Source organism: Dermacentor albipictus, chromosome 9 (genome assembly GCF_038994185.2).
Source record: "Dermacentor albipictus isolate Rhodes 1998 colony chromosome 9, USDA_Dalb.pri_finalv2, whole genome shotgun sequence".
In the NCBI taxonomy this organism is placed as follows: Eukaryota; Metazoa; Arthropoda; class Arachnida; order Ixodida; family Ixodidae; genus Dermacentor; species Dermacentor albipictus.
In genome coordinates, this window is record NC_091829.1 from 56,864,495 (window position 1) to 56,888,279 (window position 23,785).

The window sequence follows — 23,785 nt, forward strand, 5'->3', positions numbered from 1 at the left end:
GTTGAAGTTACCACGATTGCCAACAACTTGGTAGGAAAGCAAATAAAACAGGCAACCATAACAAGCTAGTGATGATGATAGCTATTACGACGGTGGCGACATCTGCAGAATTTTGATACGAACTACAAGCTCGTTGTCTACTCACTTCTCGCACGTCTCTCTCCATCGCCTCGACGGCTGATCGCCGCTCCCTTCCACTACTTCAAGATCGGGCTCACAAGTCCGACTTGACGCGGCGGCGAATTTCCTCCAAGAGCATCCTTCGTTACCACTTCACACTTCGCGTTACAGAAGAAACGGTCATCGTCGTCAAAGGACAATCATCATGGAGGTGAGTGAGCGATATTTTTAGTTTTAAGAACACAACTAAACACGGAGAAGCCGGAAAGTTTGTGCATAATTTGATATCTTTGCAAGATCATTACGCGGCGCTGTTAGGCGCCTTTCGAGTGTAGAAAGGATGCATTGTTCGAGCTCAGACGGGCTTTTCAAATTCGAATGGACACTTTTGCGGACAGCTTTTCGAGAGTTGCAGACAATGCGTGTTCGAACGCGGCATTCTGATGCCTTGTGTTTTCGGGTGATCTAACGCGACATCATGTGACCTCGACGCCGGCGACAGTTGTTTTGACAACTTGTCTTTTCGAAAGCCGGCAGTATCATGGCACCGATCAAGGGCATCACTATCGCGCCGTCTACCCACTCCCGATACTGATGCGGGCATTGCTGTCGGAGCAAAGGCGCAGAATATAGCCGGCAGCGAAAAGCCGGCGTCCGCTCAGTGCTTGTCATTTCGACATCTCTCGGAATTCGGTGTTGTGCGCCACTGTCATGTCAATGCACTCGTGTGTTTTTGCAGTACGAATTAAAGCGCCAAGCATAGAGCATAGCGGGGAGGGTTTTTACGCCAACAGCGCCGAACACACTGTTTATTACTTCCCTTTGTTTTGTGACGCACATATCTTGTTTTTCTTAGCGATTCTTTCCCACGCGGCTCGGCCTCGGAAAAGGAAAAAAAAAAATCTAAAAGTCCACGAACCACTCGGCGCGTTTACACCCTCTCACACTTTTTCTTACCGCGCGTATACTTTCCTCAAGCGCTTCTGCTGATTTCCTCGTTCGCCCGTAGCCGCAGGGAAAAAGGAGAGACGCCAGAACGCAACCTGGCGCACGTAATGCCGATCCGGTGAAACCATGAGCCCCATTACCTAGCGGGGCCGGAAAACGGTTCTCGGGTTGATGGTACGGCGGTTGCGAACCGAGAGCTCGGACGCGAGCTAGAGCTACGAGAAAGGAACACTAGAAAAACATCAAATTACTTTTTTTAAAGCTTGTCACGTACCTGTGTTCTTGGACAGATTTTGTGCAGCGCTGGGCGGGTTCTCGAGGCCGGCGGTAATTGAGAAAAAAAAAAGGAGATACCTTTTCGTGTTTCCTTCTTCCGCCCAGACGTCCTTACTCTTAATTTTTGCACGTCTCACAGGAAAAGCTGGGGGCTTGCCGATTACAGTCGTTTACACTTGGAACTTGGCTTGTGAAAGCACAGGTTGGGTTTCTGAGGCTTTACATATCAGCTTATCGTTTGGCATGGCTTGGTTCTAGACATATTTTTTTTTGTAAAGTATCACTAATAAAGACCCATTGTGCTGCTGTGCTTTGCTGCCAGCTTTATATTTATTTATTTAGTTACTGAATTACCTACAGTTGCCTAAGCACATGAGAGGCATTACTGGGGTACAAAATATTTCACACTTTATTATGCAGTATACTTCACTAAAACGGAAATTGGGGCTTGCATAATGTGTCAATTGCGGTGCACCTGACAAGAGATGACTGCAGAAGCTAGATGACGCATATCAGAGCTCTGTGTGTCTTGTTTCTGCAGTTTTCCTTTGCCTAATGCACTGTGATTTACCTTTTATTATGAGCTTGATGACTGCATCTGAACACTTGCATGATATCCTCTAATCTTATCTGCTTGTGCCATCCACCCTTGCAGATTGAGGTTGTTTCAGCCAACTCGAACAAACAGGTTGCCAAGCTTCATGGGGTGAGTGAGAACGCTCGGGACCTTGCCTCTGTTATTATTGATCATCTTGCCATTTTCTTAACAAACTTGATTCTGTGCTTTGATTCCTTTTTGGTGTCGTCTGCTGTGATGGCTTACGATTCCTTCGTTCTCTTTCAGCTTAACCAAAGTACAACAATCTTGGAAGTCAAGAAACAGGTGCACCGTCTGAGTAAGTAGCCTATCGAATTTGCACACACCTACGCCATGCTTTCTTTCACCGGGGCACACAAGATGAATGTCCAGTTCAGGTAGATTAGCATATGAAACATTTGAAATGCCAATGGTAAATCTTTCTGGACGTGGTTGGTTGGTGAGCTACAAAGGACACAAAACAAAAGATTAATACCCCAGCCAGACTGGAAAAGAATTTGGCACATTGAGCAAGTACACTTCGTCAGAGACACTGTCATATTGATGGTGTGCTGCTTGAGGGGAAAGTGTAATGTATTTATTAATTTGGCCAATACTTGCAAAATAACATTGGCATGACTAACTGCCGTGAGCGGAGATGAGACGGCATGGCATTCAGCGCCGAAGCGACGCGGCGCATGTTTGATAGCCGCCGTGGTGGTGTAGTGGCTTTGGTGCTGCGCTGCTGAGCCCGAGGGCATGGGATCAAATCCTGGTCGTGGTGGTGTAATGCGTTTTTCGCATTGCACCGGTGCGTTGCATTAAACCCATGTGCTATGAAGTAGGCACAAATCAAAGAACACCAGGTGCTCAAAATTAATACGGAGGCCTCCATAACGGCTGATCCTTGGTGTCTCTTAAATGCATGGTAACCATATAGTTGCGTCCTGCGAGTAGTTGCACGTGTAGACATACAAATTATTTCTGCTTTCCTTGCAGAGCCAAAGCTTTACCCTGAGAGGCAGTCAATCAAGGCTGACCAAAGTAAGTCATTCATTCAACTTTTCTGTTTTGGCCATCCCTGGCCCTTGCACCAAAAAAAACCCCATGTATCATCATTATCATCATGAACTTTTCTGTTTATGCATTAGCAATTTCAAAGCCCTTGTCATTGTGTGTCAGTGCCCCTTGGAAATCGTTGATGAAGGGAATGCTGGATTTCTCTGTGCAGAGAAATGCCATTTTCCTCCTCCTTGTTTGAGATAGTCGTGTCAAGTTAAAGGGCTTATTTTTATTCATGAAATGCTTTCACTTTTTGGTGTGCCATGTGGTTGTCAGAAATATTGAACAATATATGTTCACAGCAGAGCTGTGGATGTACCCTGAGCAGTGATGACAGTTGTGAAAGAGAAGTAGACCATTCTTGATCACAGTGTGCGACGAAACAGGAGTGTGGAGAAGTTGCAAGAAAAACAACATATATATCGGCGGGTCCTACGCACATGTACAATTTGTCGATTAGCAAACCTTTGTTTGATGTTTACTAAAATGTCTTCACGTCACTTCATCTTTTTGACTTCTGCCTAGCTTAATGCTGCTCTCTCTCCCAATGCGCGCTCTGGTCCTGTTTTTCTCACCTAATCTCCTTCTTCGCACCTGGCTGCTTTTGTAGCTGACTTTAGTTTTCTGTTGCTGACTTCACCTGTCTCTTGTTCTGCTTACGTATTCGGGCACATACCAATTCTGGGAGAATGGCCAAGGCTGTTCACATACCCAGTGCCCCCTTGTCTGTTTGGGAAGATACCCAGTGGCACATCCCACTTGCGCAAAGCGAGTGCCCAATATTAATATGCATGAGCACCCAAACTTGGTCGAACACTGTGAAATGAGGTGCCCCGCTTGTTTCTGGCAAGCAAAGCAAAAGAAGCCGCGGTTGGGACAAGTAAGGCTCGGCATTATCCAAACAAACTGGCAAGATGGATATACCTTGGGCCTGGGGTTCAAAGGGTTAAAAACCGTGGTTCTTGCCATGGTGCACACTTGTGTGGTCCGGTCTTATTCTGGTTGTGCTGGCGGACTTGAAGTACAGGCAGCTGCGATTTGTATAGAATGTGCTCGGTGTGTGCAGAGTCGAAAGCACTGAAAGATGAGAGCACTCTCGGAGACCTCAGGCTTCAGTCTGGCGACCGGCTGTACCTCAAGGACCTGGGACCACAGATTGGTTGGAAGACAGTAAGTGAAACTTGCAAATGCATTCCTGCCAACCTGTTAACATAAGAATTCATAAACTTTACAGTTCACAAGGGACACAATAGAGGACACTAAGCTTAACCTGTGAGCATGCGCCTTTTATGAGATACATGAGAACTTTATCAAAGGTGATTTACCTATAGTGCCCCATGTGGAGTGTCGGGTCAGCAGGAGAGCAGAAAGTTAATTGGATGAGCGTTATGGGGTCATTGAACAGCCATAGCAGAGCATATAGGAGGCTGTGCTCGTGGTGATGCCACAAGAAGGCAGCATACCATCTGTCATAATTTCATGTTTGTGCACTTCTTTTTCTTTTTGCAATCTTGTGTCGCACCCCATCTTTCCAACACCCTTAAACCTTTTATGCGAAGCATATTACGAGGGCTCAACCCAGCTCCTCAGGCGCGGCGGTGACCATGAAATCACGTGACACCGTGACGTCACGACAGAGGAGAAGTGGCTTTGGCTCAACTCTTGCAAGACGGGCTGGGTGGGAATCGAACCAGGGTCTCCGGAGTGTGGGACGGAGACGCTACCACTGAGCCACGAGTACAACGCTTCAAAGCGCTACAAAAGCGCCTCTAGTGAATGCGGTGTTGCCTTAGAAACGCGCTGTTTCTAAGGCGTGCGTCTCTTGCTCAGGCGCACATTTCGTTGCCGCGCCGAACGCTGCTTTGCTCGACGCTCACCGCGTCCAATGCGGGGCGTGTAGTCGCTGCCCTGTAGCCCATTGTCTTACACCCCTTGGCGGGTCGACGGGAACGCTGTCGCGTTCCACTCTTGAAGGCGAAGAAGTAATGCATGAGTTGTTTCTTCGTCTAGCCGAACCAAATATAGCCAAGCAACAGCAGTTCACCAGGCTAAACAGTGGTTCAACAACTAAAATAAAGGCTAGTATGCTTCGCATCCTGGGCTTAACCTTACCTAAGCCACAGCCATTTTTTTTTACAGAGCAGAATTTATTTTGTGCAAATTTTACGAAATCTCGGACCGATCCTAAATTTGTAAAGCTTATGGGAACATTGGGAGAGTTGGCAGGTATGCAAAGGTTTTCGAGGACATGGCGCAAAATTAGGTGGTGTGAAGAAACTGAGAAATGTACAGGTATAGGGTGGAGTCAGCTGTTGCAAGACTAAGCCTGCAAGTGCACTTCCCCACTCGCCTCGTTTGACCTAACCAAGGTGACGTACCTCGGGCTAGAACTGTAACTGAGGTGTCAACATACGGGCTGCAGTACTATAATTTCTGCCGCTAATGAACCCCAGGTGGTCAAAATGAATCCAGAGTCCCCCGCTATGGCGTAACCTCATGGTCAGATTGAGGTTTTGACATGCAAAATGGTGAATTTTGATTAAGGCTGGTGGTGATGATCATGACTGGTGATGAAGTTGTAGCGCTTGCCAAGCTCCTTGTAGCTTTTTGTTCTTGCTCCCGTTTCTATGACCGAAACAGCAACATCGGTAAATGTCGATTTTAAAAGCTGTTGTGAGGGGTCCCTCTTACATTTGCTGTGCCTGGCAGGTGTTCCTGGTGGAGTACTTTGGACCCTTGGCCCTGTACCTCATCACTGTCACTAGGCCAGCATGGATATACGGGCAGTACGCATCACGCCACCAGGTGGACATTGCCGTCAAGTTGGTGCTCCTTTTTTTCTAGAAGTGTGACGGTGTCATTCTTACGCGGTCTGGCATGCTAGTGCATTAAAAGAACCTTGCCACACCATTTCCACAATCGGTACCTTGAAACATCAAGCTTGGTAGTCAGCGTGGTAGTCATGGGTAGTACTCATATTTTTTCAAGATCTGGCTTGGATTTTTTAGCAATGCTTATTTGTGGCAAAATGTGTAGCATGCTTGTCTTGGAGCGTCTATTTAACAGAGTAACATGTTTTACCGTCACTGTTTGCTTTCTTGCACAATTTTTGTGCACGAATAGATTGCGCCGAGCCAGGTGCTATTAAATCTAGATGACGGTCAAGCAACACCTGCTTTTTGCCATTTTTAAAATATTTCAAACAATTATTTTCATTTGTGATGCTGTGCAAGTAACCAAACAGCAGAATACAGGCCAAATTCAATTGTTGCTGTGCAGAGATAATACACCGAAGAATTCCCTTAAAATATTGTCCAACCTCGTGAAGCAAATTCGTACGACATAAAAATACCTTCATTAAAAGTATATATTTGTTACATGCTTATAACGACAAACTTCTATACTTCCTTCATTATATAAAAAAATTCACTGTATTTGTGTTCATTATAGTATTCGGGTTTGACTGTGTAAGAATCCGCAGCAGTGCCAGCTTTTCTATGAACCACTAAACAACAGTGACCAAAGTATTTACCTCGTCTCTTGCTGTATCCTTGTGTAACCCCTTGTACTGCGCTCACGAAATGAAGCGTGACGGGGAAAATTATAATGTAGAACACCCAATAAGTGCAGTTACTCGAGACTGCTGTCACACCACTACACACCTGGTCGGTAAGGGTGGCATGAACTCTGATCTAAGCCAAAGAGCCGAACTATGCTGATACAACATTTATTATGGACGGCGGAAACCACAGTATGTGCATTAGGTAGGCCTAAATTGGTGCATTTCATTCCACGAGAATAGTACATTATAATGCGTGTTGCCTTCAGTCGTCGTCAAAATCAAGCCAGAAGAGGGTACATAAATTATTCCTTCCGGATTTGAAACTGTATGTAATGTATTCTTGCCATCATATTTTCTGAAAATTGGTACCTAATTTGACCAGACCATTGTGTTGTCACAGACAATGAAAGGCACTTCTGAAGTGTGTTTTGAATACCGCGAGTTGACCTGAAAATTCGGGTTGTTGAATCTGTACCTATGACAAAAAATATGAGGAGACAGTTACTCTCTGCACGTACGTGGAGACTTTGCCTTCTGCATTGAACACCATGGTAGTTAAAGGAAAACTGCAATGCAATTTTCGAGTGCATAAAAAAACCTAGCTTAAGGTAGCTTATATGTAGAAGAGCTTCCATGGACCCGTCGTGGTTGCTCAGTGGCTATGGTGTTGGGCTGCTGAGCACGAGGTCGTGGGATCGAATCCCGGCCGCGGTGGCTGCATTTTGATGGGGGCGAAATGCGAAAACACCCGTGTACTTTGATTTAGGTGCACATTAAAGAACCCCAGGTGGTCAAAATTACCGGAGTCCTCCACTACCGTGTGCCTCATAATCAGAAAGGGGTCTTGGCATGTAAAACTCCAAAATTTAATTTTTAATTTTGAGCTTCCACGGAAAATTTTATGTATGAAATAAGAGTAGAATCATCAAAAGAAAGATTGCAGAAATAGTCATTTTTGATACCAAAACTGAAAAAAAGATATACTGCCATTATCACTTGCCAGAAGGGACACGTGACATAGAATGCGTGGTTCGAAGGCGACGTGCAGGGACTTATGTCATAGCTACAATTACCAGGTGCACACGTCGTCTGCTTAGGTGCTGTTTAACGGCTGATAATAAGAAATTATATAATTACGAGCCCCGTGGATTTGCCAAGATTGTTTCAGTGGCACATTTATGGCAAATTTAGCAAACGTGAAATCTTGTTGCAGTTGTCCTTGAAAAAAATATATATATAGTATTTTTCAAGTTTGTAATGTACCAGTGAATAATTATAACAGTCTAGAAAAGTGATTGCATTCCTAAGTTGTCTGGGGAGGTTTTGTGCCTTTTCTTAAATAATAATAATAAAAATTTTAAAAAAATTACGCAGATCCCACGCACTGTGGGAATCTGCGTGAGCGAAGCTCCGATGAGCCAGCAAGACGAAGCCGTGCATCATGATAAGAAATAGACAGTGGATTTTGGCAATGGACGCGTCCAGTACCACGGGGAAGGAGGTGGTGGGGTAGTTCTCTTGCAGCGGTATGGCTAGTTTTATTCAGGGCTAATATTCTCAAGTGATCACTTTTGGTGGTGTACTGTCAGCTTCACAAGATTTCATATGACTCTGCACCAGACGCATCGAAGGAGACTTGTTCCTGGCACTTTGCGAAAATAGCAAGCTCGGCACTGCGGCAGAAACACTGTCAGCTGTATACGCGATGCGTCCATTGCAGAGTCACACGAACGAAGTGGTTGCATCCCCAACAGTAACAGTATGGTGGCTAAAGTAGCGGCAGCTTCTACTTGGCGAGACAGTCGAAGAGATGAGTGGCCAAATTGCACTGTGGTGGGCAAAGAAAATTTTTTGTTTTTGGTTCTGCGTTCCATTTAGTACAGGTCGTTTTGTGTGAGCTTTGTAATGCCGGCCTGCATGAATGCGTTCTCACGCTGATGTGTTAAATTTGGCCTTTCAGGGTGGCAGCTGCCTGCTGGACAATCCACTACGTCAAGCGGCTATTGGAGACTCTCTTCGTGCATCGCTTCTCTCATGGCACCATGCCCATCATGAACCTATTTAAGGTATGCGGTCTGTTCAAGAGGCCGATTTCACCACATTCTGAGTGCACATGTAGCGGCACTTGCCAGCACTACAACGACAGCAGTCTTTGCAGCTTTTCCTCCGGATTTGGTTTTAAAGCATCATTGACAGCAATGCTGAAGACAATGCCATTCTTACTTTTCTAGAAAATATTTTGGGAAGAGAAGGGGGGGGGGCTTAATGTGGACAGAGTATCCTCGACTCCTATTGTAGAAACCTTTTATTATCACCTCCCTGTCTTCTGATCTCGAGGACCAAGCGGATTTGTGCAGTTCAGGCTGGTAAGGAACGCTACTGTCAGCATGCTTTGCAGCAGTAGTTGTGTAGCGAAACTTGTAAAATTGTTCTCTAGCCTGCTTCAGTGGCCGGGGCATTTTGCTCTTTAGCAAAAGGTTGTGGATTCGATTCCCTGCCGCAGTGGCCGCATTTTCATAGGGGCAGAAGGCAAGCATGTTTGGATGCTTAGATTTCTGTGGACGTTACAGAACCCCAGGTGGTCGAAATTATTCTGCAGTCCCCCTCTACAATGTCTCTCATAGGACCAGTGTTGCTGTGGGACATTAAACTTTGTGAATGAATGAATGTGAATGAATAAATAAATAAAGCGTGTGTACTGAGATTTGCATGTTCTGTATCAAGGCAAATTTTAACAACTTGTTCACCTTTATTTCTGGTCACGGAGAGTAAATTTAATGGGGGCAAGGACTTATGGAGTCGCCATCTGTCGGAAGCGCTTCCCTTGTATAGTTCCCTCACAGGTTTTGCTTACGGTGCTCAGTAAAAACACCACGTGGCAGCCCTCCTCAAAACGAGGGGAGCTTTTTACTGTCAAAACGATAATCTTGGGAAAACTGAAAGCACAGAATTGTTTAGACTCTATCTCGATACTGAATATGTACAGTGAACGCCACTGCGCGCGGTCGCCGCGACGGAGTCTTCCGAACCGGATTCTTGCGTGAAAGGTAGGCAAACGCCGAGAGCAAGCTATGTGAAATATGTTCTTATTGTGGGCTGTCTGTATAACCAAATGGAGCATAACAGAATGAAGCCTCAATGCAGCAATCGCATGGCTTCGCATTAACTGACTGCGCGTCTGCCTGCATATCCGTGCACAATGTTTCGCTTTCGCTGCGTGCGCGTTTTCACACCGTACCGTGAGCTTTAGGCTGCAGAATATGAGCATTTGACAGTACACAAGCAACCATTGTTGCATGGATGCTATCCCACTGTTCAGAAATAATTCCTTTATAGAGACTTCGATGCTACGGCGACTGTGATGTGCTGTCATGACAATTCAGTCTTTTTTTTTTTTTCCATCTACATTCTTGGATGTTTCAGTATTATTTCTGAAGTTGCGTCGCACTGTATGTTTAGCGGTCTTCTCAGTGTGTGATTTCCCTCTGCTTCTTTTTCGTAATCCAGTGCATTAATTCATAACACAAACGTGACCATATGCCATGCCTTTTTTTTAATGTGCTTTTTACCGCCCCCTTTCCATTCCAGTGAACTTGCCAGTATCTAGCATCAACGAGTTCATAGACCAAACCGTCATGACATTAGCCGGGCAGTGGGCGTGGGCGAATGTCTCAGTGCGCGTTTTCTGTTACTCGCCGAACATTGCGAAGTCCCGGCGCCATAGCAGAAATGTCCCTCGCATCTGCGCTTGCTGCATACCCGAGTTGTAGCCAATGGCTGTCTGCCGGTTCTAAGTTTCGCAAGCCAAGGTTCACGCAGCTTCTTGTCCTGCGGCTACGTGTGAATGAGCCTGACACCGAGCTCTGCTGCGTACATCCGGCACTGCAACCCCAAGCAGTAACCTACCATGCTGCGCACCTCCAAAGGCAGCCACTACCAATTATTGTACTTTCAAATGTTGTGAAGCAGGCACCTAAGGCGGGAAAGCCTCACCACTTAATCAGAACTGCAGCGCAGGGGGGACTTTAAACTTTTGTTTTCACCTTGATTTGATGCTTCCGAAGCAGCCGACGTGGCCGCTGTGTCCACGTGATGCCACGTCACGCTGTTGGTGGCACCAGCTTTTCTAGTGGTGGAGCTTGCCCCCAATATAAAATAAAGAACAATGAAGTGTTATTTAAGTAAACATAATTAGCAGAGTATTTAATAAGTAATTGGTTTGCTGAACTTCCCACCTCTAAAAACTCGCACCAGTGTATAAAAAATGCTGCTACGGACTATGCGTCAAGGTTCCCACAAATAAAGATTTTGAGGCATCAAGCTGAGTGTAGAAATAATGGTGTGTTGGGCTTTTCAGGGATAAAAGAGCCAAGGGTATCAAAGCACCTTACTGTAAAGAAAAAATAAGTTAGTGTTTGTATCTTCACTGAGCCACGCAGGAAGGTTATTTCTGGAATGCGAAGAGCAAAGCTGCAGTGGTTAAGAAGATAAAGTGATTCATAGTCCACATCGTTGTGCTTGCTGTCAATAAGTTTTACACTTGGGACACAACTCCTCACAATTATTACTATTGTACTTTTTATATATTTGCCTGCTGCTGACAGTTTGTGTTGATTTGTTCATCAAAGTGCCTTTGTTCGTTCATCCGCAGAACTGCTCTTACTACTGGCTCTTTGGGCTGTACATTGGCTACTATGTCAACCACCCCCTGTACACCCCACCAGGTAGGTTGCAAGTAATTTACATGTTGAAACAGCACTAAGAGGAAAAGTGTCGAATGTTTAAAGGGCCCTCCACCAGGTTCAGGCATTGCAAACATACAAGCGCTGCACATAGATCATGCAGTGGCAATTAACTGTGTCTGCAAAGTATGAAGCGGCTGCATGGTGTGAGAACGGCTAAAATTTCAAATGGACGCTTGCATGCCTGTCTTCTCGAGGGAGCCCCACTGTCAGCCGGAAAGTCAAGGTAGCAAGCATAAACACGTCGACGTAACACACACTACCCATAACGGCAGCGATTACGGAGCATGACCTCCGTGAAACGTCGGATGCAGGAAGTGCTGGAAAATGCAAAATTTATTGGAAGTGTGCTGCACAGGGAAAAGGAAAAGAAAAAAAGGATGAGGGGCTCGTAATGTAAACCATGGCCTGGTTCCTTGTCACCAGTATGGGAAAAGGTAGGGGAGAAATGAGGCAGAAGGAAAGAGTGTCCACGTTGGCAGTTAAGCTCCCCTCTTGGTAGCATGGGAATGCAATATTTTAATTTCTGCTATCTCTACTAATACTAGTGAACAAATGTGAAAAAGGATTGTAGTAAGATGCTCCCCAGACACCATACTGCGCCTTGTAACTTCCAGTACTTATATACTTCCCAATACTTATGCATAAATAGTCTAAAAATGCAGTACGCTAAATTGTTCCTTCACCAAATTTTAATGCTTAGAGGTAGAAATAACAATTTCGCACTTGGGAAAATAAAATTTTTAAGAAGTCTGTCATGATGAGTGTCCAAACCACACCTCCAGTGATCACAACCTTCAGGCACTAGCAGGCATTGGTTTTGAGATTGAAATGTACTACTTGAGATTTGTGCCTAAGATTTGGACACCACCTATTGCAGTTCTGTTTTCATATTCACTTTTAACACACATGCCGCATGTCTGTGAATTTTTATGGGAAAAGAAAAAGTGCACGCTAGAATAGAGCAAATACGTTATTTGGTAAGCGTCACACTCATCTGTTCAACAGTCCTGTGAATGAAGAACGAACTAGCTAAAAAGGGAGTGATGTGTAGAATGATGACGTGTGCGTGTAGAATGCTATTTCCTTAACCTGCCATTTTCTTCTGTGCAGCACTTGGACCTCTGCAGGTCTTTGGTGGCCTGGCTGCATTTATGGTGAGTCATCTGTGAATGCCTTTGATCTGAAAAAAAAAAAGAAAAGCAATGGTATTACCAGTAGCAATATGCCTGTTGCTTCCACTTGGTACTACTGTGGCTGCATTATGAAGGTCTGCAATTATTTGTGCAATAGGCTGATTGAAGGTGATGTTCGTTTTAACTTGTAATGAAGGACACAATAGAATTTCACTATATCAAAATAGGGTTTATTGTTGTGAAAAATACAATTCATTACATTAAGATTGCTTGCTAGCAGATCCTTGGGAAAAAAGCTCTGACATTATCGTTCGTGTGTTGACGAGTGTTGGCCACGAAAGAAGGTGCAGTTTATTCCAATGTGTCACATCATATGATGTAGAGCAATGATTTTCAAGCTTTTATACATGAAACTGTAGGTGGCTTCTGTAGTATCATTGTCTGAAGATGTCTTCCTTTATTACTTGGTTGTGCTTTGTATTAGGTTGCATGTTTTCTGCCTCGCGTGTGACCACACAACTTTCATTACTCTATATACCGTATTTACTCGCATAATGATCGCACTCGCGTAATGATCGCAGCCCTGAATTTTGTCGTCAAAATTCGATTTTTTTTTATTTCCCGTGTAATGATCGCACCCTGAACTTGCCGCAGCTATATGCTGTGTGCCAAGTCCAGATAATAATGATCGCGCTTACCATCTGTCGAATGCTACGCGAACGACTCGTCTGCACGCACCAAACATGCTTAAGTAGATGCCTCATTTCATTACTTTCATCACTTTCCGCACTTCCATGGCAAAAAGAGGTACAACCAAACTTGCCTTTATTATGGGCAGGCTTTATAATGGTTGTAGTCAACAAAAACAAAAAAGGCGCCTTTCGATTCTTTTCATCTGCACTTGTGAGCACGCAACAAATCGCGCGCGGCAATGATAGTAGCCATGTTTACACTGAAACGTTAAAAGCGTACCCTATTCATACGCCAACGCTGTTTCAATGCACGTAATGTACTCACGAGAAGAAAAAAAAAGATCGCGTTCGGCGTGTTCGGCTTCCTTTGCCGGCCACCATTGTTGTTTTGGTGTCCCGCATCCCGCAGCAAACGCGGGACGAAAAAAAAATTTTTTTTTTCGCGGGAAATTTAACTTGTGTAATGATCGCACCCCTGAATTTGCGTCAATTTTTTCTGACAAAAAAGTGCAATCATTATGCGAGTAAATACGGTATATATTTTTAAATTATTCAGTGTCAGTAGCATGTTAGTGCCTGAACTGTCTGGTGTTACTTCCATCATGAAAGAGCGTTCGTTAAAATCAGCTTCGGGAAGGGGGATCGTCTGCCATTTTATTCTGCTCCAAAACTGGACTTTCGGCCTAATTGAGAAACCACTCTGGAAACACAGCGAGAGAGAGGTGTAGAGGCATTGTGAAACAATGCGGGGTAATTTTTACTGACACAGTAAACCTGCGATAAGTCAGTGCTGGATTAGGCACTCGGGTAGTAGTCTCAGCAATCTGGTTAATTCAAACAAATCTGATAATTCTCGTTTGCCCACTATGTTTTCTGTGCATTTTGAAGCTCTGTAAGTACAAAAAAAAAACTCAAACTATTAGTTTGCATAATTCAAGCTATTTGGGTTACCAGGTTCAACGCACAGTTCAAAATGGTGGACGTATATGGTTGAGAGTGCGAATATATGATGGTGCCATCTACCCAGTCACCCCAAAGGCAACAGACTTGTACACGTTACCTGTTTGTGCACTTGTTTTGAACCTTGTATGTTTTTCAGTCTGCCTGGCTGGTTGAATAATTCACCTCGCACTGTTTGCGCCCAGCCATGGCAGCTACATTCTGATGGGGGTAGAATGCAAAAACACTCATGCACTGTCTATTAGGTGCATGTTAAAGAGTCTCGGGCGGCCATATTTAATCTGGAGTCCCCATTACAACGTGCCTCATAATCAGATTGTCCATTTGGCACTTAAAACCCCAGAATTAGATTTTTAAGTAATAATTCATTGAGCTTTGCATAATTAAAACTTTCGATTTAAACAAGCCTATGGCCCTTTCTAGTATCTGAACAGTAACATTCACTCCTATTTTTTTCATTTCGTATTGCATTTTATAAATTTGCAAACTGCTTGACTCATCCTGTTGTACAGTTAGTGTTTTTGCAAGGCAACATGCTTTTTTTCTTTTGTATTTGCTCTGTAGTTCGCTGAGTTGGGCAACTTGAGCATCCACATCGCCCTGAGGAACCTCAGGCCCCCTGGTGAGAGTTCTCTCTTTTTGTTTTGTTTCCGAGTCGCAGGTCAAGGCACACACATTGTCCACCCACATTGTTGATGGTTTGGTGGTGCTGTTTGGCCAGCATTGTCATCTCGAGAAATTCTGGTTGTGTGAAGTGGATTCTCACAATAAACTTGGTTGCCAGTTCATTTCGCGAATCTAACGCTACATACCTTACAGTGGCAGTAAGGGCAAGCATGAAGTTGAGCTGGTTGTGATGGCTGAATGCTCCATGATCTTCAAATTGCCGCTTTATTGGGAGAAGAATCTTTAATGCTATATTGTATTTGTAACTTTTCCTGCCACTACTACTGCTGCAGAAAACAATGCAAATGTAGACTTCCTACAGGGCCGTTATAATGTAATGATTAATTTCAATTGATTCTGTTGTTTTCTTTTCATGCACTGTTTATGACTAGCTGGTCCATGTGGTAACCTGGCCGAAGCGCCATGCAAACCACTGACGATGCGCGAAAAGGAAGAGTTGAAATAGGAATGTTACATTACCCCCGCCAAGCTACCATGTTGTCGCTCTTGCTTACATTTTCCAAAGTGTCGTCAACCACTGATAATAGAAGAAAGTTCATCTCGCTACGAAATAAAATGCAGTTTGGCCATTTTTATCAAATTATCAAATTTCTCAACTCTCCACAGTGCGCTGTCAATGGGGTGCTGTTTGTTGGCCTGCGGTGACCTCCCTCTGAACCCCAGAATCAAAGCCAGCAGCAAGGACTGGCATAGCTTGGCCTCCAAGATTGCTGGCTCTATAACGCACACAGCAGGCAATTGTGAATCATGAAACAGTGCGTCTGGTGTTCCATGTGGCACTAAGTCATGCCACTAAGTAGCTGTTCTTCAGTTCCCTTGCAGTTTGATGTCAGAAACACGAAAAAAACAAAAAGAACACAAATCTTGCTAGCCCTTGTTTTAAAAGGTCGTTACAGGATCAACACTTACAGGTTTGCGATGGGTCTGCTACGTTTTTGCAGGCACCAAGGAGCGCCGCATCCCGGTGCCAACGAGTAACCCATTCACCCTGCTGTTTGACTTTGTCTCCTGCCCCAACTACACATATGAGGTCATGGCCTGGCTTTCATTCACGTTCATGACCCAGTGTTTGCCAGGTAAGAACAAGTGTTATCCATTCTTATCAAAGGCAGGGAGTGGAGCTACGAGTTAAAACCTACAGGATGGTAGTAGTTCGAGAGTGTCTGCAGCTCAACAAGAAGCAATGTAGAAACGGTGCACGGAAAATTGGTTTGGCATTTTAACACGTGAACAAATAGGCCAAGAAATTAAATCTAAACTAGCTGAAATGTGAAGCCTTGTATAAACAAACATTCGGGCAGGAAAAGCAAAAAAATACATACATGTGGCACATTTATTTGCACAACTTCCATTGCATACTGCTTGCATTGATGGCGTAGAGGGCACTGCAGAGAAAGAAAAAAAAGGTAAATGACTTGAAAATGGAACATCTCTGCAAGTCCTTAATTTCATGCATTACGGTACAGTTGAGTGCCATAATAACAAAGTACCTGGGTACTCCGAAATCGTTTGTTATGAAGGTCTCTTCATTTTAAAGGTACTGCACAACACAGCTCACAATAGAACTGGGACACAATTATTCCTTCATTATGCCTGTTTGTTTTGTCAACAGCACAGCCGTGCCAGCGATACGCCACGCTTTCCTGATCCGCGCGATTTACGAGGGAAACATATGGGGGACTGTGTCTAGGTACCACGGATGCACACACGTTTTCTTCTGTTGGTCCCTAGTTGAACTGCACTGCGCGACCGCAGATAAATACTTCGAAATAAGCTCTCCCTCCGTTCGTCTTGCGTGGCATAGCAGTCGCAGCGTTGCGCTCATGATTGAGAGGTTCGTGGTTTGAATGCATGTTCGAACGAATTAATTTCTACTTAAAAAGAAAAAGGAAATACTGCATTATTATATAATTTACCCCTTTCACTTCTGCAGCAGTTTCCTTGTTTACCTACGTTTCGCCAGCAGGCCTGACGCATAGGGTTCCTGCCAAGGGGAGCAAAGCAACCTGCTGTCATTTGCGCGGGTGGGGCCGTAGGTAGATGTCGCTTTAGTGACCGCGGACCAATGAGTAACAATATGTTATTGCAAATTTGTTGTTTCGCAAGCTTCCCCATTACAGACTGTATTCGCCGCTGTTCTCGCTTAGTACGCATTGCCATCGGTTAGGGACGAACGGAGCAAAGCATGTATTTCGCTGCAGTACCCAGGACACAGTCCACTTATTTCTCTCTCGCAGCTCATACATGCACACCAGCGTCGGGAAAAGGTGGCGCAGCTCTCGCGTGTCTGCATCGTTAACAAAACAAAACAAAAGCATCGTTGTAGAGGCGCTCGACCGCATATACAGTAGAGCCTAGTTCATAAGTTTTGGGAAAGAGTGCGATAAAAGACATACTAACTGGGAAAACATACAATCAGATGTTACTAAAAAAGTATGACAGACTCAGCTGTAGCAGACATCTACGTAACGTGAGTCATCGCAGCACAAGGTGGAGAAGTGCATTGTCGTACTTGCGGCTTCCGCAAACGTACGTTTGCAGTTCTCGTATTCAGCCTGCATCAGCACCTTTCTTGGCGGGAAGTTTTGATGTGCCCCCTCACCGAGAGTTGTTGCGGCATGAGACTTCACTGCGACGCGCTCTGCTTTGCTGTTGCATGGCCATAGTGTTCCGAGACGGCGACGGCAAACGGAAGCGAAGTTGAGCTGGTGGATAGCTAGGATACGATGCCGTGAGAGCGAAACATGGTGCTCACTTCGCACCACCCGTAGCAGGAAAAGGCAGAATGGCGGCGCATTTGCTTTATCACCCATTAAAAGTGTGCAGTACTATAGGCTTCCAACAGCACTACGCCAAACATGCTCTGAAACAAATAGATGAAGTTTTTTATCGCAACAGGGTTGGTGGTGATAGCTGTGAATGTGCATATGAGGACCCACGAGGAGATTTGCTGGTGCTGGGAGACGAAATTTTAGTGCTGCCGCCATTTCCACGTAACGAGTGGGCAAGTACTGCGAGGGGGCTGCCGCGGCAAGCACCCGTTGCTCTCGAATGCACATGCCCTGCACTTTTTGTTGTTTGCACGGGATCTAGTGGCTAGAAAAGATATATTACGCAATCACAGTTTGGCAATTTACTGAACGTTGGTGACCAAAGATTGTGTTTTCCGGGAACACAATAACCAGTAAAAAAAATAACCATAACTGTATTGAGTAAATTTTTCTATTTGCGATCACAGGCGTTGCCCTTGGGAAAGCTTATGAAATGAAATTGTATCGAAGAGGTTCTACTGTAGTTGGAATAGACCTTTACTCCACTTCATAGGTATGCAATTTTTAAATTTTATTTATTTATTCTCTTTTTTTCAATCGGTTCACCGTCGACTATGAGCGACCTTTACCTTGTCTGCTCATACTAGCTCATACTGCACTTGTAAGCTTTGAATATTGCTTAGCGTTTTGTTTGATTATGCATTGTTATTTCCCCTCTGTAATGCCCTTAAGGACCTCTAGGGTAAATAAAGACAAAAAAAGAGTAACAGGCAGTGCTACAAAGGTTAACTTCCCTCGTTGCTTGCATATGCAGCCAAATATATAGTGCATCGCATATGAAAGAAATATGTAGGTAGCGCAACAGTAGCCCTTGATAGTCACTGCCATAAATATACGGTGCGTTGAACAAGTCTCAAATGGTTGATGCAGTATATTCATGGCACCGTCTGTGTGTTCGAAAAATGCAAAAAATGTTCAACCTTTTGTTGCCCAGCAAGTGTTGCCACCCTGTGTGGATACAAAAGATTTTTCTTCTTTTCTTTTGCTTCTAAGTTTCTTGGTTCGCATTCCAACTTTTTTTTTCGCTCGTAAGAACTTACGCCTGTCTAGTTTCTAATCCCTCAAAGGATCACTGCTAGGTACTCGCTCGTCTGCTGCTCACAGAGGCGCGATTACATCTGTACACAGGCGGGCGTTGATATATACAAACGATGCTGCCATACCTGCGTTTAATTTCTTGCGACTTGCCTTGCAAAAACTGATTGCTCCTCGCTGGCGATGGAACGAAGGATTACTGCAAGTTTCAGGTTCTTTTTTGTTTATCTGATAGGCACACAACCACAGAGTTTCCTTGCATGCGCTCGCGTAACAGTTGGATTACGCTGCGGGTGTGTGCACTGGTTGCTCTGCCGCAAGCGCGTCGAGCTGCAGTTCTTCCGATGCGGACTACTACCCGAGTGCTGAATCGAACTATGCATCTATTTCAGTGTAGCTACTTTTTCATTGTTACTTTAAGTATTTATAGAAGCCCATCTCTAAGGAAAACGTTTTCTTGTCATTTTATGGTCACCCTAAAAAAAAAAAAAACTGCGGTAAATCTTTTTCGAAAGAGGTCAGTCTGAAGGCATTAAATCGCCAGTAAAGAAATTTGACCCTGGGAGGTTGCAGCTTGGACACACGCACACAAAAAAAAGACCTTAAAAGAGTCAGGTCTCGTACTCTTATGCAGTGAAATATGACTTAGTCATTGCAAGTAAGCATCTCAACCTATTTACCACCAGACAAGCGGAGTGACACATTTCTGTGACTAGCTACCACAGCGCACCGCTTGCAACTAAAACATAACATGTTGCGCCCTGGGAGCATGAAGGTGCACACATAATATGCGATTAGACGTAACCTCGCATCCACAAATTGTAGTTCTAATACATAAAGGAGCTATTCAGTAAAAAGAATTGCAGAGGCTTAAATAGTTCTGGCAGAACCCATCTACAGCGATTGCCGAAGTTGTGTGAAAGCATTTGCACAGCACATTTTGAATGCATCACAGCCGATTTAGTGGTGCATGACGGTGTTCCTGTTTGGCTTTGTTGGTTTTTTTTTTACACACAAATGCACTGCGCGTCTCTGGAGAGCCAACCCTCCACGGGCGAGTTGTGCATGCACATTATGTAGTGATATAGCGGTGGCTGTAGTGCTTCATTCATTATTTGCTCCCTAGAAGCTATCACGGGACAGTGATAATACGATACATATGTACGAGTACGATACATATGTAAATGCTGTCAATGATGTCACTCATAAGCATTGTGATGACTGGTATTGATGCCTTTTGGAGGTCTCTTCCGCTTTACTGTCGCACATATTTTGTGCACCTTCTCAGCTGTTGGCGTTTTTTCAAGGATGGGTGCTTGCTTATCACGCCTGCAGCTCCGGGTTCGATTTCTTGTAAGGGGTCAGACTTTTTACATTTTTTTTTGCGCAGTCATCATATCGAGGCCACGTAGACAAACCAGAGTGGGGCAGGGTAGCCTAAGAAATGCTCTCACATTTAATAAATGTATTGTGAAATGCGTGAAGTGAGGCTACCATGACCACACTACTTGCTTTTAACTTCCTGAACACACTAAGCAAGATGTTTCCCACCCAGTATAGAGACATTTGCCCCTGGTGTGGCGCCAAGCCCACCAGGGGCAAATAAAAGACCCGAGTGCAGAGCAGTGGGAGAGGGTGCTCTCCAGCAGCGACCCGAAAGTCCAGCACGGACTGGCAAGGCACGCTCGCCGAGTAGCTACCCTCAGTGGTGCCCTGGAATAGGGGCGTCGACCCTGCGCAGATGGGGAAGAAGACCGTGAAGATGGCCGACCACATCTGCCACCGCTAATTTCTACCCAATTAGAGCAACTTAAGTTTTTCCTCCTCCTCCTCCTCCGGAGCGTTACCTGCTGTGTGTGAAACCAATTATACGAACTCTTCACCAGACTCGAGTCCCTAATGTTCATTGTCTGTCTTTTCCGCAGCTGGACTGTTCACTGTGGCCGGCTTCTACCAAATGACAGTCTGGGCACTGGGCAAGCATCGCCAGTACAAGGCAGAGTTCCCCAACTACCCACGTCAGCGCAAGGCCATCGTACCTTTCGTCATTTGAGCAGACCTAGCATCGAGCATTTTCTTTTTGTGCAGTGCGTGTCTCCTGTTTCGTGGGTTCTTTGTTGTTCTTCTACTTTCTCCATGGTGGTCTTTGTCTGTCTGTTTCGAACACCCATCTTGTTTGATATGATGTACTCACTGTCCCATCGTCCTGGCATAGTTTTCTACTCCAAGACAACATTCCAATGGCCTAGTATTCAGGACCAAGAAATACTCGACCCGAGTGGTACAGTTTCTGTTTGAGTACTTCTGTGGGAATGTCAATGAAAGTCTTTCTTCATCCAAAAATTTCAATATTGTGCACTGGCGATTGCATGCTTAATTTTGCATGTCTCCTGTGCTGTGGGTTCTTTGTGGTTCTTCCAGCTTTCTCCTTTGTGGTGGTTCTTGTCTGTCCGTTTTGAACACTCATCTTGTTTAATATAATGTACCCACCATCTTGTCCCAGACGACATACGCCTTCCTACTCTAAGACAACCTTCGAATGGCCAAGTATTAGGGATCAAGGAATACTCGACCAGAGTCGTACAGTTTCTGTTCCAGTACTTCTGTGGGAATGTCAATAAAAGTCTTTCTTCATCCACAAAGCAGAATGTTGTGTATTGGTGATTGCGAGCATTTTCTGTTGCTAGCTGATAAATGTAGACGCATGGGGGGTATATTTACGCACTGCAAGCAGCACATAAATTTAAAAAGACATCGCATGCAACACTGCAGAGGCTAGCAAAAATTGTTTTGAATTCAAGGTATTAGCTGACCTCCTACAAGTTGGTGTATCTGGCTATCTTGTAACCACTTCAAGAAGAAAAAAAAAACTGCTTGTTAGGTGATTTATAGGTGTCGAATGAACATGAAAATGGTATCAAATGATACCTATCCATGGCGAGAACATAAACACCTAAGCATATAATCGAGAAGGATTGTAATTGGCCATAAATGGGATGAGATGCGGGTGCCTGTGTCACCCTCTGCTATGCTGCCAGTAAATGCTTTTTAACTTAACTGCGATGGTGTGAACAGCCCAAGTTTGGGACTAAGGAGAGCTGGCTTAGATAAAGCAGGGAGAGCCGCTGGCTGTGCGAGTTTGTTGCTCGAGCCTTGGTCGTGTGTTCTGAAGCTGAAAACACTCGGTGCTAATAGGCCTTGTGGCAGCATGAAGGAGCAACAAGGAAATCGATGCAAAGGGTGCATAACAGGGTCAAACGCTGAAAAAAAGTGTCCCATGATAAACAAGGTCAACATAATTACACATGGAATATGACGCAAATAAGATATGAAGTGAGTGAATAAACACTAAAAGAGAATAGAAATATATAAACATCATTCAATCATTTGAACCACTATGTGCATGAACCACTGTGTGCATTGATCTTCAGCGTTGACGCTTGGTTGACCCTTCCTTATCTTTAATTTACAGCCACATGTGCGTGCTCGTGTGAGCATAAGGGAAAAAAAAAAAGAAAATTGGCTAGGCGAGGTACAGAACCCACGGACTTTTGATTCAGAGTTGGATGACTCAGCGATTTGAATGCAAAATGTGTGCAATGATGTACAAGACAGCCAAACATCTTGCTTAGCTTCTACAGCATTGCACAATACGTATTAACTACGAGATAAAGCTAAACAGGGCCGCACAATAGCCGTAGTATGTGGATAGGCTGTAGGCAGCATGCATTGAAATGTGCACGGCGGCATGCCGCTGTGGATTTGGTCCACTTTTTTTGCGATAGCAATTATATGAACAACCCGAGTGCATTTCTACCATCGGCATCACTGTGATGTTTTGTATAAAGTGCAAAGGTGATAACATCCTCCCTGTGCATCATATGCTTTAAATGCCAGTGAAAGCGTGCGAGAATGAACCCACGATAGCGGCTCAATCGCGTGCGCCTGGGAGGAAAGTGGGGAGGAAGTGCGCTGTCTTCTGTCACTTGGCTCTGGCAGCTGCTGTTGCATATGGTGCGGCCCTTATCTTGAAAGTGATCTACGACGGACAAAGTCCGCGCCACTGCTTGCATCGAAGCGAGAGGCAGCACGAAGGTAAATTCGCTCACTGCTGCCGTCGTGTTTCCTCACTCCAGCGTTTTGACAGCAAGTTTCCACAGTCATCAAGAGAGATGTCCTCATGTTTGCTTCTTTGCACGACACCATGCTTATTAATTTAGTTAGTATGCAAATGTTTGCAAGTTTATACGGCCGATAAAACTACTATCTTTACTTCATATAGCTGTCTAATTATTTGCTATCACAAATTGATGCTTCGCCTTTCGGATGTAACTGACTTTTTTTATGGCAATGAAACATGTTTTGTATATTTCGCTGATGTTCTGTCTGCTCTGCTCGAGTTGTGCAACTTCGTTATTACTGAATTCTCTGCAAATCTTGCACTGGTTATAGAAAAATGTAAGCATCCCTGTACAACGAAGTCATTGTAGCAGGGTAATGGGCATTTTACAACACCAATTTTAGCAATACACCTTCATTCTTTTTATTTTATTTTACTATGAAACAGATTGAGTTAAAAAGTTTTGTGAAACAAGCTAGGTCACTGCGAGTGATGGCACGTTGGAAGGATCACCAGGTTGCTTCAGGCGAGAAAATCTTTATCACACAGACAAGACTTGATACGGCAAAAGGTCTTAAGCAATATTGCTATGATGGCAAAGAAGAAATTCATTCACAGATGCTAGCACCAAACACGCTGAACTTGTGCCTACGAGATTGACTGGGAGAATGCACACATAGGCACCAGAAGCAGTTGAATGGCTTGTCTTCTGATATCATTGCATCTTGAAATGACTGTGCAGACAATGACGGCTTCCTACCGACTGCTTATGTGTGTTGCCTGCGCCAGCTTTGTGTGACCCATATTCACTATACAAACTTCTGCTGTCACCAGTGTGAACAAGGTTCTTTTACTAAGCAAAAAACATCTTTTGCACTTTCTTTTAAATGTGGAAAGTTTTGTGTGGTTCGTTTGTTTTTTTTACTAAAAATCTGCCAGGATCATTGCTGACAGGAGCTTTTGTTGAATCTTAGATTTCAGGCACGTAAGACAGTGCCAATCATTTCTAACAAGACTTTCTATTTGTGCCGATGACA

The 23,785-nt window shown here is 44.4% G+C and overlaps 1 protein-coding gene across 1 annotated transcript; it reads left to right on the plus strand.

Moving 5' to 3' along the window:
- The first annotated feature begins 114 nt into the window (after positions 1–114).
- On the plus strand, positions 115–21,270 carry Sc2 (trans-2,3-enoyl-CoA reductase Sc2). Its single transcript, XM_065424982.2, has 12 exons — positions 115–331; positions 2,000–2,050; positions 2,189–2,240; positions 2,921–2,965; positions 4,050–4,153; positions 5,693–5,805; positions 8,506–8,611; positions 11,197–11,269; positions 12,401–12,444; positions 14,640–14,697; positions 15,704–15,838; positions 20,554–21,270. The coding sequence occupies exons 1-12, from the start codon at positions 326–328 to the stop codon at positions 20,679–20,681; spliced, it is 915 nt and encodes a 304-aa protein (XP_065281054.2). The 5' UTR covers positions 115–325; the 3' UTR covers positions 20,682–21,270.
- The last annotated feature ends 2,515 nt before the right edge of the window (positions 21,271–23,785 follow it).